At 41.7% G+C, this 19560-nt stretch overlaps 1 protein-coding gene across 1 annotated transcript in view; it reads left to right on the forward strand.

The window, feature by feature from the left end:
- The window catches only part of LOC142582648 (glycine receptor subunit alphaZ1-like), a 183011-nt gene that overhangs the window by 102037 nt on the left and 61414 nt on the right, over nt 1–19560 (forward strand). Inside the window, exon 2 of the mRNA XM_075692569.1 lies at nt 9146–9246. Within this exon, the coding sequence (XP_075548684.1) occupies nt 9146–9246 (101 nt within the window). The remainder of the gene's footprint in view (nt 1–9145; nt 9247–19560) is intronic.

Genomic DNA, 19560 nt, shown 5'->3' on the forward strand with positions numbered 1-19560 from the left:
CGCCCCCATCGAAATGCGGCCGCCATGGCCGGGATTCGATCCCGCGACCTCGTGCTCAGCTGCCCAACACCATTGCCACTGAGCAACCGCGGCGGGTAGCTTTCAATTTAACTTCCTGTTTGGATAATTCCTAGGCAGCAAAGAGTGGCAAGTCCTTGCGGCTTGACAGATGAGCTATAAGCTCAGTAACATGCTTTAGGAAGCACAAACACGAAAGTAATTGGTTATTAAACTTCCACAACTCCCAGCACATACGCGGACTTTTGCACTGACGGCTACCAAACGATGTCGTGACTAGGTAGTGTTCACTAAAGAATACAGGGTGCACAGTGTAACCCCAAATAAGAGATAGCGTGCTAAGTGAAACGTAAATTTGATCAAGCCTTGCATGCTAGGAACCTTGGAAATGCGTGTAGCGACAGGCCACCTTTTTGTTTTCCCCAACGTCCACAAGCCTATAATCACATATCATGCGTTGCAGCGCATCATCACTTGTATCATGTCTCAGTCTCCAAAGAGAACCAATGCACGATCAGTACAGAAATGATGTTCTAGAGATAAGAATATACATTCTCGTTCACGTAACTTGTTCGGGGCATAAACACACAAATCTAAAGCTCATACCACTGATATCATATCGCACCATATTAGGCGCCCTTGCCTATCTGTAAAAAATATAGCAAGACACATTATAAATCCTTTTTAACAAATAACATACAAGGATGCCCTTTGTCACCGCTTCTGTTCTGCCTCTATTTAGAGCCACTTTGTATGAGCATTCTTAAAGAACAAATTTTCCAATGGTTTAAATTACCTACTAATGAGGTTCGGGTTCTTGCATATGCAGACGACATGGTGTTCTTTTTTTTTTGTACTGAGAGAAAGCGTGTAAAGACTGCTCTCGCAATTACAAAAGATTTTTGTGTGAGGCTTCAGGTGCAAGCGTTAACTTTGAAGAAAGTTCAGGTCTTTGGTCTGGATTATGGGCCACAATGCAATCACATTACGCAGGCATTCAATGGAAAAGAGATCTCCGTTATTTAGGTGTATCTTTCGCAGTATAGAAATAGCGACACTCACTGGTCGGGAGAAGTTGGGAAAATTCAACGTCAAGTGAATTCATCGCGAGGGTGGAATCTCTCAATGTTCAGTCGTGCTGAAGTGTGCACCGTGTTCTTAGCTTCTCATTTTATGTATGTGTTGCAAGTACTGCATCCCTCATGACTTCGCATTCAGGCGTACTCGCATAGCGTATTTACAACATTTATTTGAGAATTTGTGGAGCGACAATCTGTTCCTTCCCCCTGAACCTGGTGGTCTAAGATTGGACCATCTCATCGTCAGGGCAATTGTTTCTAGCCTATTGTTCCCTCGACACCGTGACCATCCGTTCTTGCGTGAAAATCTTCAACTCCGATTAGTTGATTATCTTACTAATACAGTAGTGTCATCAAATGCAAAATATGTCCCGCATGCTCCTTGGTGCTTTCTCAAGGAGGTCGGTGACACATTTCTTTGCCTGAAAGGTAAGATTCAGCCTGCAGCACATGTTCGCTATGGGTCGAAAAGCAATTTCTGCGGCACTGCTGGATTCCATTTTCCAAGATCCCTTGTATGGTGCACTTTATTTAAGTCCACCTTACCAGGATGTACTTAAGCGCATCCGAAAAATGCGCGTACCTCCTGTAGTAAAACATTTTTCTTTAAATTACATTCGGAAACACTCCCTGTTAAAGGTTGGTTGAATTCGAGGTGCTGCTTTGTGCCATGGTCAACGAACTGTCGACTCCGGCCTCGTGCCGAGACCATTGATCTCCGCTTCATAAATTTTAAGGGTGCTGTATTTTTTGGGACATTCTCCAACGGACGCTTGAAAGGACATTCACATCACTCCATATTCACTAAGGTTTCTACCATTTAAGGTTATGGGCGGCACTCCCTAGGACATGTTCGGAGCACTTGGTTTATACAGCCTATGGATATGTAGACTCTGTGAACGCCATGCCGAAAGCCCGCAATCTACAAAATCCTTCTTTAGCAAAAATGCTGCTTATGTGAGAAGTGCGTATACGCCGCGCAGAAACCTCCGCCAGACAGGATGCACTTGTTAGAAGCTTGTTTGTGTTTTCCCGATTTCTAGATGTGTAGCTGTGTCCGCTCTGTAATATATCCTCAGTTTTGTTTTCATATAATAAAGAAAAAGAAAGCTGGCGTGGCTCTGTGATAGAGTAGCTGATTCGCGCGCAGCGGGCCCGGGTTCAATCCCTGTGGGAGCTCGGCTTTTAATACCGGTGATAGCTGCAACGCATGCGGGCAGCGGCGACGACACACATCATCGCCAAGCGAAACGGCTCTTCGAATGAGTCCATAACAGCTTATGTGGTAATATATGATATTCTAGCAATCTTGTGCACAGAGTCATAAACGAGTCTGCTTATCATCGAGTTTTTATTTTCTAAATGATGTCCAAGCTCTGTACTGGATTTTTGCCGATATTTACTCATTTGCGCACTGCTTCAGCATGCCATCGCGAGAAATATACTTATGTACATGAGCTTTTTGCTACCGTATATGACAGCTACACAAAAACTCCGATGCCCTTTGGAAAGCCTATATATGCACCCGTGATACAGCCTACAGATATACCTTTATCCTGTGGCTGACAATACAAAGGACAAATAGGCAGGTGTATAAATTACGGGACAAAAGAACATGTAGCACCACGGGAATGGATACCAGCAGGGCATTTCGCTTTTCATCAACGCCATTTATTGTCATTGCAGCGTAGAATTTCATGATATCAAGTATATATATATAAAGGGTACCATATATTTCGGCAATTACACCTTACACCTTGCATTCTTCTTCTTCGGGACGAACACTGGAAACAATTTCCAGATCTGATAGTTCAGTACAGGTAACGAGCACACTGTCACACTGCCCATAGCCGCCGCTGGAGGGGCGATTAGGGGGAGGCGGGAATTGGCTACACCAGCGCTGCAGAGCGCAAAACTTCATTGAACTGATTTGGAAATTGAGCCCACGTCCACTGATTAAGTTCGTTCAACTGAAATATTCACCAGTCGGAAATTCATTTAACTGAAAGATTTCTGCATAGAATGCATAGGAAAATCGCCGGGGAGTTTGCAAAAGTTCGTTATTCTGAAGGTACGAATTTTAGAAAGAATAGAAATATTCGAAATAATGTTTCTATGAATTAAATGATAGTAATAAATTATGCGATGTCAGATGAAAGTGTTATGATCAATTTGTTGTGACCTCCACCTGCTTGTGGTGCGGGAAACTTCGCTTCTGTCGGGTATACTATTGCGTGTAGTGGATTACTGAATACATATGCACCAGAATTTATCACTCTCATGCTCCCCATGTCTAAGTAGCTTGGATTTCTTTAGAGTAAATGTATAGCTTTACGGAACCTAATGTTCGTAACCGTTTGGCAAAAGGCTTGCTAATTTTGTTCAAGACAGTTCCACATTTTTAAACTATACTGGTACAGTTTCAGCTATTTTAAATATTTGATTCAGGTTATCATGATGCATCATGTCTATTATGCTTTCTTTTCTGTGTCTTGTCTGTCTTGTGCTGACTGTAGTATCTTTCCCGAAGTTGTTAAAACATCAAAATTATCAGCTTCAATCTTTCAGTAGGACAATGTCCAAGAATCTTCCTGTTTGACGTGTTGGCAATGTGGGATTTGAGGGGACCTTTAAACAGAAAGCTTTCTTATATCCAATTTTTTAATTCACTCTCTTTGTGAATACATATTTATGCTGCCATTTTGTGAGGCCTTTAGTGTAATCAAGGATTCGTGCTTTTCAGTCTCGATGAATAAGCTTGAAGGTTCCTGATGGGGATCATTCAACGCTGAAGCCTTTTTTCTGCAACTAATGTGACACGCCACACGACGGAATGCTAACGTCAAGATTTCAGCGAAAGCGTTTTCCACGTCTATTTGTAGCGCCTAAATATTGAGCAGTTGGCAGCGATGAATCGCGTGATATAATGCAACCTCTCATCTATGTGGCAGTGCCATTGTGACGTTGTTGTTGGCAGTGACTACGCCGAGGCTATAGTCATTCTTTTTCACTAACTTTGCCTACATTTGGGCACGTGCCCTATTTCAGGCTCATCGTTATCATTTTCATCCACGCATCTACTGTGCGGTTGAGTTTGCTTTCCTGAGCATGAAGACCAAGAACTGCACGCTGACACCCCTCCATTTCCTCAAGAAACTTTTTGTGCGATGCAGAAAATGTCCTCATTCGCTACAGTACTGCCTGTAAAAAATTTAATGAAATTTTGGTGTTTTATGTGGCAGAACCAGGATCTGATTACAAGGTACGCCGCGGTGAGGTTAACCCAAGTTAACTTTACTAACCTGGGTCTCCTTAAGCTGCACCCAATGCACCGTACACGGGTGTTTTTACATTTCGCCCCCATCGAAATGTTCCGCCGTGGCCGGGATTCTCTCCCACGAGTGCACGCTTGCAAAAGCAACGCCGAAGCCACTAGGCCACCACGGTGGGTGTTCTGCTTGTTCTGGCCTCCGAAATACATTCATAGACGATACTACTCTCATAGTCTCTGTGAAAGGTAATACCTAGCACTTACCCTTAGCTGCAGTTGTCAATTAGCGCAGCGACACCACTTCCTTAAAGTAACTTCGAAACAATAAATTCTGGCAACAGCCAGCCAAGCCTCACTTGACACACTGTTTGTAAGGGCGACTCACTGTTATCGTGAAAGAAAAAAAAGTTATTAAGGGTCAGAACCTGCTAAAACGGGTCAAAAGAATTCAGCTGCATCCCAGTATAAAGACCTTCTTCTTTGAATTTAAACTCACCAACGCTTTCTGTCCTACCTTCCTTGGAAGAACGGGGTTCTTATATTATATGGGGTTCATTTGCAAGCAACCAGAAATAATGCAACACTATTTTTTTTCTTCATTGCTGAGAAGGGCTTTATTTCGGGGTAGTCTTACCGCGCACAATAAAGAAATATTTTCCTTTATATCCTGATGGTACCAGGAATTGAACAACGGCTAATAAACGTGAAACAGCGTTTGAACTCATAATGCTCACTGGCATCTATTGCATATGGCACTCCGGTATGGTTGATTTCTATTATGATCCAGACAGAAGAGCAGCTTCTACCCGCCGAGGTGGCCTAGTGGCTACGGTGTTGCGCTCCTGAGCACGAGATCGCAGGATCAAATCCCAGCCTCGGTGGCCGCACATCTAGGAGGGCGAAATGTAAAATTGAACGAGTACTGTGCTTTTGGTGCACGTTAAAGAACCCCAGGTGAGTCAAATGATTCCGGGGTTTTTCACTACGGCGTCTCATAATCAGATCGTAGTTTCGACACGTAAAACCCCAGAATTTTTAAGGCCAGCTTCTATGTGTTTTCTAGAGCATGTTATTCGTTTTATAGATGTGATCAAAACGTAGAATTTTCCTCCGACATGGCTGACTAGGGTAAAACCCATGGCAGCATTAAAATAACTTTAAATGACAATGCAGATGGCGACGTCATGAGTGTTTTAGGCGCTGCCTACCTGGAATGCCTATTACCTATTGGTAAGCACTTTTGTATACGTTATTCACTTTCCGACTTGCGGAAAGTTGGCAACAACAAAAAAAGCAACTACCCAAGCACTTCGTACAGAATATTAACCAGCGAAGCTGAAACGTGCGGCCCCGATGTTTATCACCGGCTTAATCCGGACGGTTCATTAAACAACGGCTTGGTAGGCTGCCGAATCCTCGGTACGCAGTTGCTGCTTGCTCTCGGCTGTACGAGCCTGTTCTTCTGTCGGGGCTGCGGTATCGGCATGACATAGACAGGCTAATTCGCAGTTCTGCTCGTGGCGTTGCTGATCGAAAGCTGCCTACTCCTCAGGACGGAAGGCAACGACGTCACTATTGGTGCAGCCAATCGCGCACTTTTCTCTTTTTTTTCTCGCGCATGCACATGGGGTTAAGCCGGAGGAGTTTTCGCCGTACAGGAGACAGACGTACAGGCCGACAAATCGGACGGCTAGCCATATACAGCGTCACTGCGAAACGAAGTCCGTTAGCACAGTGGTTAGCGAGCCCGACTCCTAAATGTGCTTTGAAACGAAGGCATGGATTCAAAACCCAGTGGTCACAGCAGTGGGCAACGTTTTTTTCTTGCGTTTTTTTGTCCGCCCAAGAGCTTTGGTAAAGTTGGGGATTGCAAGTCTGCCTGACGACGAAAGATAACATCAGTTAACATCAGCGTAACGCAACATACGGATACACGGGCGCACACCGCAAAGCCAGTTTCGATCAATCAACTGCAGTCGCATGCAGGGAGAGAGAAGCTGACGAACAATATTTTGGAAGCTATGGCTTTTGAGGGGAGAGGGAAATCATGCATGAGTGCACCAACAACTCTACATAGAAAAAAAGGGCACCTGTGCAAAAATTGATCAGCCTAAACACGAACTATCGAGGGGACAGGAAAAATGAATTGCATTGGCTTTTTTTTTTGCTATTAAATGTGAACACGTTGCTGAATACCCATTTGCTAGTCCACCAGTGTGTCGCTTGTGTTGTTCCCTTCTGTGCATGTCAAAGTGTTCTGCTGGAAAGCGAAAGTTCTGTTATTGCGCCACTAGTTATAACAGCACATGATTTTATTGTGAAATGTCGCAATTTAAAAGAAAACAGGCTTAATGCCACAGTAATACATTATACACAAGCCTCCATATTTGAAGAATGTGATATTATAATTTGTATATTCCAAACCTTTCAATCTGCGCGATGCAACGGAATATCGTAGCCGTGTTAGTAAAGGGCACGCTAATTGTGAAATTCGTAAGCTAATGCAATGGTATGTGTTCTATTCATTACTTTTTTTCTGCATATTAAGCCACATTATCTTCTTCAAATCGAAGGCAGTGATAAGAACCCAAAATTGTTTGAATTATTTCTAATGTAGCTGGAGCTTTCGTAACAATGCGTTTCAAAAAATAGAAACGAACAAAAATCTTGCGTGGAGCACTGGTTGGCTTGCACAAGAATTTGACATTAAGCCACTCTCATAAACCGAGTAATTCTCTCAGACGACGTCCAAAGCTAAGGACTGAAACGCCAGTGTTTTCACAATAATTACGTTAGTTGAAGAATTCTTCCTAAACTTCGCCGGAAGATTAGGGCTCATGAAGGTATACAGTCTACTGGGGGCGAATAGCATTAAGACTATAGTATGGGAGCGAAAATCATGAGAACACAACAGACACGTGGTAGGTAATGTTCTGCAAGAATAATTACCCAACCAAATGTAATAGTGTATGGAACAGCATGTGGTCGCGTGTCGAAACTGCAGATCAGAATCGTTCAGCTCGGGATTACCTACCAGTCACCGTTTATGGTATGACGGAGCCAAATCTTCAGTTCTATTGGCTACAGATGTGAATCAAAGCAGCAGGGTAAGAGCTACTACGTGCGAATATAACAAAACAATCGAGATATTTTATAAGAGTGTGAATGAGATCCTGGCATAATATCACTTCATCTAGCGTTCATTCGTCTTGTGCGTCATTACCTCTACGTGTGGCAGCAGTGGCAAGCGTTATCTTAGAAGATCAGGTTATATCAGGTATACCCTGATCAGATGATCAGGGTATAGAAAAAGTCATTCAGAAATGGTTAAGACCCAGATTGAAAGAGTGCTGCGTCTGGGGCAAATTGGAAATTAATATGTACAGAGAGAGGTGGACAAGAAAGAAAGGCAAGGAGGTTAAGCAAGGTTTCGGTCGGTTCGCTACCCTACGCGTACGCCTGGGAAAAGAAAGCTAAGAAAGAAGGAGAAGAGTCATTGCACAAAACCTCGCAAATGAATGTTCTCTCACAATCGCTTATCTAGCCTTCAAGAAGCGCATTAATGTTTACGTGGTTTTGTGCATATCATAGGTCTGCAGCCAGAGTCCAGGGTGCGTTAGAAAATAAAGACAGAGGGAGGCACCCCAACACATATACAGCGCTCACGCTTTTTTCTTCTTTGTGTGTGTGTGCGTCTTACTCGGCTCTTGCGGTCTTTCACACCTCCTGCATCCTACCCGGATTAAATTAAATAAGGGAACGCTAGCGTTGTCGAATAAGCCGCAATAGTAAAGGTGGCTGTCAAACACCTTTATGTCTTTGACGGAATAGTTCTGCGGAAACTCGTTCCGGAAAACTCAGAGAGAAATGGGGAATATTAAAAAAAATTTTCAGCGAGATACAGATATATGCCTTTAATAAGTCATACGTAAAGTAAAAGCGAAAGTCGGAATCAGCCAGTGCAAAAAAATGGTAATTGGAGATCGTTTGGAGAGCCCTTCGTCCAGCAGTGGAAATAAAAATAGGCTGCTGCTGGTGGTGGTGGTGGTGGTGGTCGTGCTGCTACTGCTGCTGCTGATGATGATGATGATGCCGGTGATGATGATGATGATGACGACGATGACGACGATGACGACGACGGCGATCGCAATGAAAGTAGTACGAGTAAATAAAAAGACTCATAGGAGATGTGGAACAACACGAGTACGCTAGCTTACCCATCCCCCTTTTCCCCACTTTGCTTTACGTCAGATTTGTCACTAGAACACATTTATATTGAACGGGAATTCAAATTTAGACTGGCTTTAACGAAAACCAATCATCATCAATTGTATACAATCAGAATCACTATTACTTTTCTCGTCTGTCACAGACAGTGGTTGACATTTTCGAAACCTTAAACATAAATCTGACTGCTGCAAATGTACCCTCCTCTAGATAGCAACCTCAGAGCTGAGCACTTATTTTCTAGGTGTGCGTTTGCAATAACAATAAAAAAAGCAAATGCTCGAAGACATTTCTTAATAACCTGGGAGCGCATCACGCAACATATAGCTGTCAAATTTGTGAGAACTGCGCAGAGGTGGCTCATCAACCGCTTCTACTGTAGCACAGAAATGAAATCACAGATTTACTTAGGTAGGCTATGGGGCCGGCATGAAAAATTATTGCCCATTATATTGATGAAATGATACCCTCTCGCAGGAAATCAGAACTGCAAATGAAGTGCGAATGCGACAAAGAGTGGGAAAACCACAATCATCTCTTACTTTTTCAGAGGATACCCAGCACCAGGACTCTTCGATGATGTCGACCTTCAAATATTGGACAACATCTTATGGAGCTACGACCGACGCATCACCCCTGGTCATCATTTAAGTGAGCTGAGTTCCCATATCAAAACTTTCTATCTGATCTGCAAAATATCCAAGATAGACATAAATATTGCGTTTACATTTCAGGTTATTTATTTTATTTATTTATTTCATACATACTGCTAGCCTCCATTTGGAGGCTGTTGCAGGACATGGGAAAGTATATTGCATCAAAATAAGAATGACAAACTTATACACTTGTTAATGTTGTAGTTTACAAGAAGACGTAGTTGAACAATACAATAAAGGGTGTGACCTTTCTGAGTCAGCCCTTAAAGGTTATTGAACAGAAATGCAGAAGCATAAGATAAGCGATAAGAAAGTACATCAAAACCAATTAGAGACAAGATGTGGTGTCTGCAGGCGATCAAGATGCCTATTCATAGACATATTTTTCCAGCATTAGAAGGAAATCGTCAGGTGAGCAAATTATAATATCACTAGGCAATGAATTCGTCTCTGATTGTCTGGGGAAAGAAAGAATACCTGAATGTGTCTGTGTGGAACCTGTATTCAATTAAATGTTTATGATGCTTAGTTCTAGTGTTTCGCTATTCAGTGAAAGATACATATGCACCAATGTTTAATTTGTAGCCCCCGTTGAGGAGGTGGAACAGAAACTTGAGGCGCAAGAATTTCGCACGCTTGTAAATAGTCGGGAGGCAAGCTTTATCAAGGAGTTCTGTCGGATAATCATTACGGTTCTACCTATTATAAATGAATCTGATGGCTTTTCTCTGTATTGCTTCTAGGCGTTTTATGCACTGTTTGGTATGGGGGAACCAGCAAGTAATACCATATTCTAGTATAGGACGAACGAATGAGGTGTAGGCTAGCATCTTAGTGTCTGGTGAGGCAGATTTTAAAGAGCGTTTAAGCGAACAAAGTGTTGTAAATGCCTTAGAAGATATGTGTGACACATGTTTGTCCCATTTCCTATGCCCAAATATTTATAATCATCGACTACCTTTAATTTTTGCTGTTCGGTCGTGTAGGTGAATTATAGTGGGGTTCCATAGCAGCATGTAAATTCTTTCTGTCTATATGCGGAAGGCTCTCTTGCAGGCGTTCAATATTGATAAACGCTGCATCCTCAGTGCTTGCCTTCAAATGTGTTTATCTGAAAAAGAACAAACATGCATGAGTTTATTGTTATATTTGGGCAGTTGGCACCCACCTGTGAAGCTGCATCGAAAATAGGTATGCGCTCTTTTCATATGATATCATTTGCTTTCCACTGCTTTCATGGCCAATATAATGCGCCTTTATGGCTTTACGGTGATGATTGTGATACAATATATTTCCATTTTTATTGAATAGTATTTCCTTGGTATTATACACTCTGATGCATTGTCTTCCAGGAACAACAGCAAAATTTTATGGGCAGGCTTATTTTTAGGGCCTACTTCTTAGAGCTTAGTGTGGCTCAGAAAACATTCCACTATGACGTGCAATTATATTTCAAATGTGGCTGGTGGGCGCTCAAAACCAAGATTGATCTTCTTTAAGTCTTAGCATGGCCGAGTCGAGCCCACAAAGAAATAAAGAATTACACTTCAAATTTTATTGTATTTTTTTACAGAAGGGCGCGTATGCATTAACCTACTACAGTGCGTTTCTTCCAACAGGTACTAAGACTGTGTTCACTTTAAAGTTGCAACTGAAAGTACGCCAATTTTAGAAACGACGAATGTGCCAGCGAGTCAGCATGATCCTAGGAGGGCTTTACCAATATCCTCCTAAACCTCTTTTCCTTTAGGCTTAAGACTATCTCTAGTTATATATATATATTTTTTTTTGCCTATACTGAAAACCTCTGACTGCTCTCGTTGAGGGTTTCTCGATCTAGCTCAACATTTCCTTCCTGAGTGCTCAAAGCGTGGTAGTGAGTGTTCCCTGAGCGACAGCGACGCTGAGGCTGGTTTTCCGTGTTTAGATGAGCTACCCTATCCTATTGTTATCTAAAATGGGCTACAAGAGCAACTATTTCATTTCGGTGACTTGCTTCATCTTGAAGGCACAGTGAAACACCCTGATAGGACGCGAGGGGGAAAAATGTACAGAACAAGAGCGGCACTAATTCTGTTGCGCATATTCTTGGTACCCGTCTCGTTGTGCTGCTTAAGTATACTTTCAAGGTACGAGAATATCTCTGCTTTCTTTAGTGTGGATCAGAAAGTGCTACTGGGTCATACAACTTTAAACCTAACGTAAGTCCTTTTACCGAGCAAACGCCCTTAGAAGCGAAAGCAGCCTGTGTACAATACCAGACCCTACTTTTCTCCACGCTGGCCTTCGTTGTCCAATTGACTACTACAATCCCTTCGCAAGAAACAAAGGTCAACCGTTCAATGAAAACTTAAAATTGCGGTATAAAAGATACTTCAACACGTTAGCCATGCTTTTAAAGAATGCTAAACGAAATCATTCTGAATATGAACTTCAACTCTATAAATGTGATACAAAGAGAAAATGGCATCTCCTAAACCATTTTTTTTAACTCTACCAACCCACGCAGCATATGGACGTCTGTTCGTTTTAACCCTATCCTCACCACTTCCAGAGATGAAGCCAATGCTTTTAACAATAACTTTTTCTTCTGATTTCACCGCCTCTCCCTCTTTCTGCTGTGCACCTCCGTTTACATGTACTTCCCAGTCGTTCTTTTTATTCTTCTCACTTGTGCCTCCGAGATTTGTTCGATTATTTCGGGATTAAAAGCCAGCCGACCTGCGTTAGAGAACGTTCACTCAAAACATTAAATCGAAGATGTTTCCTTGCTCCCGTTCTAAACCACCTCTTTTATCGCTGTTTTAAAACTGGTGTCTTCCCTGAAAGATTCAAATGGGCAAAAGTAGTGCCTGTGTTTAAGAAAGGTGATCCACTTAACATCGAAAATTATAGGCACATGTCCGTGCTTGCTTTCGTCGATAAAATCTTGGAACTAATCGAAGTAAGTCTACCTAAATACTTAAGTAAATTTAACATACTTTCTTCAGGTCAGCTTTACTTTTGGGCTGGTCTGTCCACTGATACAGCAGTGGCATGTTTCACTGGAAAAGTAGAACATTCATAATGGCAGTATCACAGTGCCTATTTTGATTGACTTTTCAAAAGTATTTGACAACATTAACCATTTAATTATATTTTTGTAAATTAGAGTATTATGGAATAACAGGTCTTGCACTGACACTATTAGAAAGCTTTCTTCCTAATAGGTTTCATGCCATCTCTATCAACAACTGCACATATAGTCCTTTCGTCTAGTCCATCCTATCCGTATTAATAGAGGTGTTCAACAAGGTTTTATTTTAGACTCCTTATTGTTTTTCATCCGTATTAATTACTTACCCCTATGCCTTGATTGTTCTTCCAGCTTACACTGATTACACGGCTAGATTTTCTCGTAATTCTGATACTGCGACACTCGTACGCAATATTCTAGCTGACTTAACCGCCCTCGGAGAATGGTTCAACTCTAATAGTCTTCTGATTTATCCGTCAAGAACTATAGTTTCATGCTTTCTCATATGCCCCACAAAAAACTGCTAACTGCCTCTATGTCAACTCTGTAGCCATTCTTTGATGTTTGAAGTTTAACCAAGGTATCAATTCCGCTTGCAAAAAGATATCAAATAGAAGTAGGGCTTTCTTAAAATCAATACAGACCTCTTCAGCACAAACACTCTAAAAGTGCTGTATTCCGCATTCATACACAGTCATCTAAATTATTGGATTATTTTATCGGGTAAATAATATTCACTTCAAATTTGGCCTCTGAAGGGACTGCAAAAGAGCTGTGTAGACAGCTTGACAGATCTCCAAGTAGCTGTTACAAGGCAGGTATAGCAAAACGACAAAAACGATATACTTAAGAATACACGAAATGAAAATTTAAGCACATTGTTACGGGGATGTTAGTAGTAAAGGCAGACTGTATATACAATACATATAGAAGCAGAGTCAATATGGTTAACATGCCTCACCAGCAACAACACGAAGCATCCAGCCGTCTCGCTATGTTCTTCCTTTCTCTTCTTTTATCCTCCGTACAATATATGCTGATAAACAAACCAACCAATAAAAATAATGTAAAAATAAAATAAGAGGAGTGCGTCACCAATACACAAACAGAACTACGATATATATATGCAATATATATATATATATATATGTATATATATATATATATATATATATATATATATACATATATATATACATATATATATATATATATATATATATATATATATATATATATATATATATATATATATATATATATAACTGACACAACAAACATTTATTACAACGCTTTTACGAAAAATTCTCGGAGCGTAGATTTCGACATGTATTACATTTCTTTGTATTTGTTCAGAAATGAAGACTGTGTTGTAGAATTTGTAGTTGTAATCAGTGCAATAATTTGGAAGAAACCAAATGTCTGAGCAGCGTGTATTTAACGTAGGCCTGTGTACACATAATGTCGCCGTTGTTTCTAAGAAATACCTAAATATTTTATTCGAATGATAAAAAGACGCCAGAACATGATCGTCACACATGGATTTTACTCGCATTATGCTGAAGTTTTGAACAGTGCTCACACTATATTCACAATATTCAAGGTTTTGAATGTGCCGCATAATATTTCTTTATAATATTTGAACTTTTTTATGTTCGTTTTAGTCGTCGTTAGCCAGAACAAACTACAGTAGTCAATTCGAGTAGCAAACAATGCATAATATAATTTAATTTTAGTGCTTAACGAAGCGCAAGACAACGCGACATCGCAATACAGAAAGACGCAAGATTTTTACATAGGTTTAAAATGTGTGAATCCGATGTAAGATTCGAAGAGAGGGTCACGCCGAGTAAAGTGCGTTCCTCAACTATTTGAATGTCATCATTTCCACATATAATGATGTGCTCTAACCTCATAGCCTTGTTTCTGGTTTGGAAAAAACGAAACTTTTGTTTTTGAAGGATTCATTTTACGCAAGTTTGATGAGGACCAGCTGACAAGCTTGTTAACTATATCATTGCAGTCAATTCCCTGTTTAGGTCGCGTCAGGACCAAAAAAAGAAAGCACGGTGCAATCATCTGCAGATATAAGGAACTTTACTGTCGAATGAATGTAAATTATGCTATTTGTGGAAACATTAAACAGAAGCGTTTCCAATATGCCTCATTGCGGTATACTTGTCGTTATTGTTAGTATCGATCACTTGTGCGTGCCCATACATACATACTGGCTTCTGTTGGAAAGGTAAGATCTAAATAAAGGTAAAGGTTTACCACGTACTACACATATCTATAACTTATGTGCTAAAATATTATGGTCGAGGGAATAAAACGTCTTGCAAAAGTGTATGAATAAGCCTTTTGGAGTTGCTTTTGGATGTTTATTAGTACGTGTTCTTTCACTTCTAATAATGCTGATTCCGTTGATCGTTCCTTACGAAAACCATGTTGTGATTCTGAAAAAAAAGCTGTATCCTCTGAAAAAAGTTGTTGAGCCGATAATGCAAGATTTTTTCGGCGGCTTTAGCAAAGATAGGTATGATCAATATCGGTCGGTAATTTTTAGGCTCGTTTTTGTCTCCGTATTTATATACAACAGACATTCTCAATCTTTTCATTGCATTTGGGAATTCACCTAATTCAATTGACAAATTATATGCGTATGTAAGTACGGGCACTATGCATTCAAGTAGTGTTTTGATTAGCCTAATTTGGAGGTTGTCGATATCTAGTGCTCTCGTATTCTTCAGAGACATGAAAGTCCTATAAATTTCACTTCGTTTGTGGGATGAAGCAACATACTTTCGGTGCAGATATTGGCCAAGTCATCGCCGGGAAGTGAGTTTGTAGCAGGAGTGCTATTTCCAATGAAATTCTTATTGGCAAATTCTGCCAGAACATCACCAGTACACACTCTGTTCTCGTGCATTATTTTTTCTAGAGCCGCATTTTTTCTTTCAAGGCCTAAAACTTTATTTACTGCACTCCATTCTGCGGAGGAGTCTTTGTTCTAAATGTTACCAAAAATTTTTCGTAATAAGTTGCTTTAGTTCGCCATAGTACCCAATTAAGCTTATTTCTAACTTCATTGAACTTCAGCGCAGCAGGACATCTTGTCTTTAAGAAAGTGTGAAAAAGCTTATTTTTGTAATTTATTTCCCTTTTATGTGATACTGTTACCCACGCTTTCCTTACTTTTCTGGGTGGTCTAGAAGTTCTAAAAGTCAAATGCGTCATGCAAATGTTCGTATGTCTAGAAATATTAAATATGCGTCATTTACACTTCTTTTTTCATATACACAAGACCAATCTTGCAAAGATATATTTGAAAGCCTCTAAGGCATCATCGGAGATACACTGAATAGTAAACCAGTCGCACTGACGTTTTCCAGCTTTCTCCGGAGCATCATAACATTGAAAAATAGGACAATGGTGGCTAATTTCTGATGCTAATGTACCAGCGTCATGAATTATAGTTTCTCACTTTGTCGTTAGCAAGTTGCGAGCGGACGAAGTAGACATCGTTACTGAGTAGGTGTTTTAATTATATTAACAAAGCTTGATGAAAGTAGCCGCGTAGTAAGGTCACGTACAATAGGTAGGTCATCAAGAATGCTTATGTTGAAGTGACCACCACAAATTAATGTAAAGTTATTTGAGCGAGCGTATCCCGAAAATGCTTCAAAATAACTCATAAACAATATTAGGTTAGAGTTCCAAGGTCGATACACCACACTAGCTTGCTCAAAGCTATTTCTTACATATAAAAATCCGAAGTTACCGGTAATTGCCGAGTATTCTGGTAGGAGCTCATAGTTTTTAGAGATATCAGTGTAAAGAGCGACGCCATTTCCACGCCGATTTGTGCGGTGCATAAAAATATTTTTGCAGCCTTCAGGACACAAAGTATCGTATTCTTCGTTAACAATGTGTCTGCCATCATAACTATGTCAAATTTAAAATAAAATTTAATTAGTAAGTTTGTAATATTGTCGTGTTTCCCTTGGGCATATCGTACATTAAAACGTAACACAGAGTTTAAAGACTTGGGTCAAAATGTAATCAGATTGCGCGAAACGAACTCTCAGTAATTCACCGCCATTAAAGTCAGCCGACATTAAGTTATCTCTTCAAGGTCGTCCTCGCACATAATCTTTAGAGTATCAGGAGTCAGACTGATTGGCGAAGATTTTTACATTGTAGGCCCAAACCGTCTTTCAGTCGCTGTCATGTTCTTGCTTCACAGCCATTTCAAGCAGCTTCTTTAGAGCGGGGAACAGGTGTTCGTTTACGTATACTGATGCTGTATTATCTAGCTCAACATCAGAGTTAGTAGCCTTCTTTAGTATCGCTTAACCTTTTGCACGGGACTTGACTTGAACAATTATGTTCGTTTCCCGAGTGTTGCGAGTCGGGACGCGATGACAGCGCTCAATATCAGTTTCAGCTATTGGCTCATCAACAGTGTTGCCTATTTTGGAAACAGTGTCCCTAACGCTCTCCCCGTCTTCTCTCAACACGCCCTTTATTTCTAAACTAGAGTTCCTGGAATATTGCCCTACTTGTACAACAGGTCTCTCAAGTTCTTTAATTCGGGTTTCCAACAATGTGCACCTTTCCTTGAGGCCTTTATTCTCTTTCTGTAACGCGGCGTTTTTAGAAATTTCGGCCTCAAGTTTCTTTTGCCAGTCATCTATAGATTCATGGGCAAAATTAAGGCTTTTTGTGGTGCTTTGGTGCTAATTTTTCAGATCACAGCTTTCGGCTGTCTCTTTCAATGCCTTCTCGTATTGTCTTAATTCCTTGCATTTATGCCTTCATCTCCTTTTCCAGCTTTGCCGATTCCTTAGACATTTCACTAGGCACACGCAAAAATAGTAGCGAAATGGTACCGAAATTTTCGACATCGGTATCACAAGCAGAAACAACTTTGATAGCAGCGACGGCAAACAAAAGAAAGCAAATGTACTCTTCGTACAAGTGTTCAGGCACTAATCTGCAGCTAAAATGCAGAGACGCACTAAGCTGGTTGCGGTAAGCCGTCGCTGGCGCCAAGTGAGGATTCCGTCGGTGAACAGCTCCCTTTAAAGCTTGGATACGAGACGTCAGGGCCCAGGCTACAGGTAGTCGCTAGCTGCTGACGGTATACCTACCTTGCAGCAGAAGCAGCGGATCAACACTAGTACAGGCACGTGTACGCAGCCGGATCGGGTGGAGGATGCGTAGTGCAGACAGCCAAGAAAGCAATCTGCAGCAAAAAGGCAGAGACGCGCTACGTTGCTGCTTGCAGTAAGCTGTCGCGGGCACCAAGTGGACAACTATATGGGCAACTAACAATCTTCACAAATTACGAATGGGAACTTTTTAAGCCACGACATTCGGGAGTTCCACCATATGATCAACTTTTTCTGTTCTTGCCCATTTGGCTGTCGTGCTCACTAAATATTTTTTTAGGGGGGGGGGGAGTATTTGCCGCTATCAAAACGCGAGACTTGAAGAAAAAGACAGCAGGAAGCGATTAGCCGCTTCGCGCTGTCCCGTCCTTCAAGTATCGTGTTTTGCTTGCGGCAACTTCCCAAAATCATCAATCACCAACTGGCCTACACTTACACTCTCCTATGTTACATGACTAAATATCTTGTGTGCACAGTTACTGGTATTAAGCTGTCTCTGCCTACAATCGTCAAATATGTAAGCAATTGTACACATTACTCGTACTGATATTTATTATACTGCGTTATTAGGATCAATTGGCAACAGTGTACGGATAGGCTGCAAGGTGTTTTTTCACTCGCGGAAATTCGCTCATTAACCTGCGTCACGGCCTTGACATTGCCGTTGAGAAATCGTATGGAATGGTTCCAACTAGCTTAGCAACAGGAATTTTGTTGATGGTTCAACACGCTACTTGTTTATTTGTTTAATTATTGATAATGGAAAAAGAAGTAATAAATACTTTCGTGGAAATAATTGATAACAAGGAACATGCAGAATTAAAATGGAACATTCAGATAGTTCTCTCGCATAGAGCGACAAGAAAGAAAAGATATACCATAACAGTATTGTTACGGGGATGTTGGGAGTATTGCGAGAGGCAGTCAGCGCCCTTGTGCACACGTCCAGACTTATAGTTGCCCGCAAATGAGAATTCCTGAGCCGCAAAGCCCAGCGACCAAGCCGTCCTGTGGGGTCCCGGAGACAGCCAGCAGAGGGCGTGGTGGTCTGTAACGACTGAAAACGTGCGGCCCTACAAATATGGCCGGAACTTGGCGACAGCCCAAACTAAAGCCAAGTACTGCCGCTCGGTGATGGAGTAATTTCTTTCAGCCGGTGACAGCAGGCGGCTGGCGTAAGCTATTACGCACTCGGTACCATTCTCCTATTGGGCGAGAACAGTGCCGATGCCGTGGCCGCTTGCGTCAGTGTGGACTTCGGTCGGTGCAGGTGGATCGAAGTGGGCAAGTATGGAAGAAATGGAGAGAGAGAGAGATAATTTGTTTGAATGAAGGCAGAGAGGTTGGCCTTAGCTAACGCGCTCTAGCCTGCTGCTCGGCACTGAGGAGGCGGAACCGGGACATAAAGCTGTGATGAGGGATGATGATGACATAGAGAGAGGGATGCGCAACGGTGAAAGCAAGTTCAACATTCTGATGATAAACATTCAGAAATCTCATCCATGAAGCCACTATCTGGTTCCGTATCTAGTCAGTAGTCACCAATTCCAGTGAACTGAAAGGCGATATGACGAAGCTGGTGTGTGGGCCTCCCCAGCGTGACCTTCACAAGTGCCAAACAAAAACTTTATAGCATGCAAAGAGCTGTGATAAGCGGCTCCAGCACGTCGAGCACCTGCAGGGCACATTTAGCGGCCGGATTCTGGAGACTACCGAGAATAACGTGCATTGACCCCACCAGGTGCTCCAACATTTCCTGTACGCTCTCCTTCTCATTGTGTCCATCTCCTTGCTTGCCCGTATTGCCACCGGTTTCATTGGCCCTATCATTCTTGGCTTCATGGCGCAGAGGACCACTAGAGCCCGCTGGCATGGCCGTGGGCCTATAGGGCAGCAAAGGTCATTACGTGTCTGTATCAGCCAGTGGAGGTGAATGTTTGGCGCGTGCTGTCGTCGATCTTGAATTAGCAGTAGGTGCCGTTACCGTCCTGGCTTTGCGGCGCTTCTTTCGCGGGCGTTGGTCACTTTGGCGAACAAATTGAGCAGCCTCTTTAAGTGAAGATTCTCTTGCCGTTTTTCAAAAAATACGAACTTCTTGTTTCACCTTTGGGCATTCCTT

This window comes from Dermacentor variabilis, chromosome 5, assembly GCF_050947875.1.
Source record: "Dermacentor variabilis isolate Ectoservices chromosome 5, ASM5094787v1, whole genome shotgun sequence".
Taxonomy (NCBI): Eukaryota; Metazoa; Arthropoda; class Arachnida; order Ixodida; family Ixodidae; genus Dermacentor; species Dermacentor variabilis.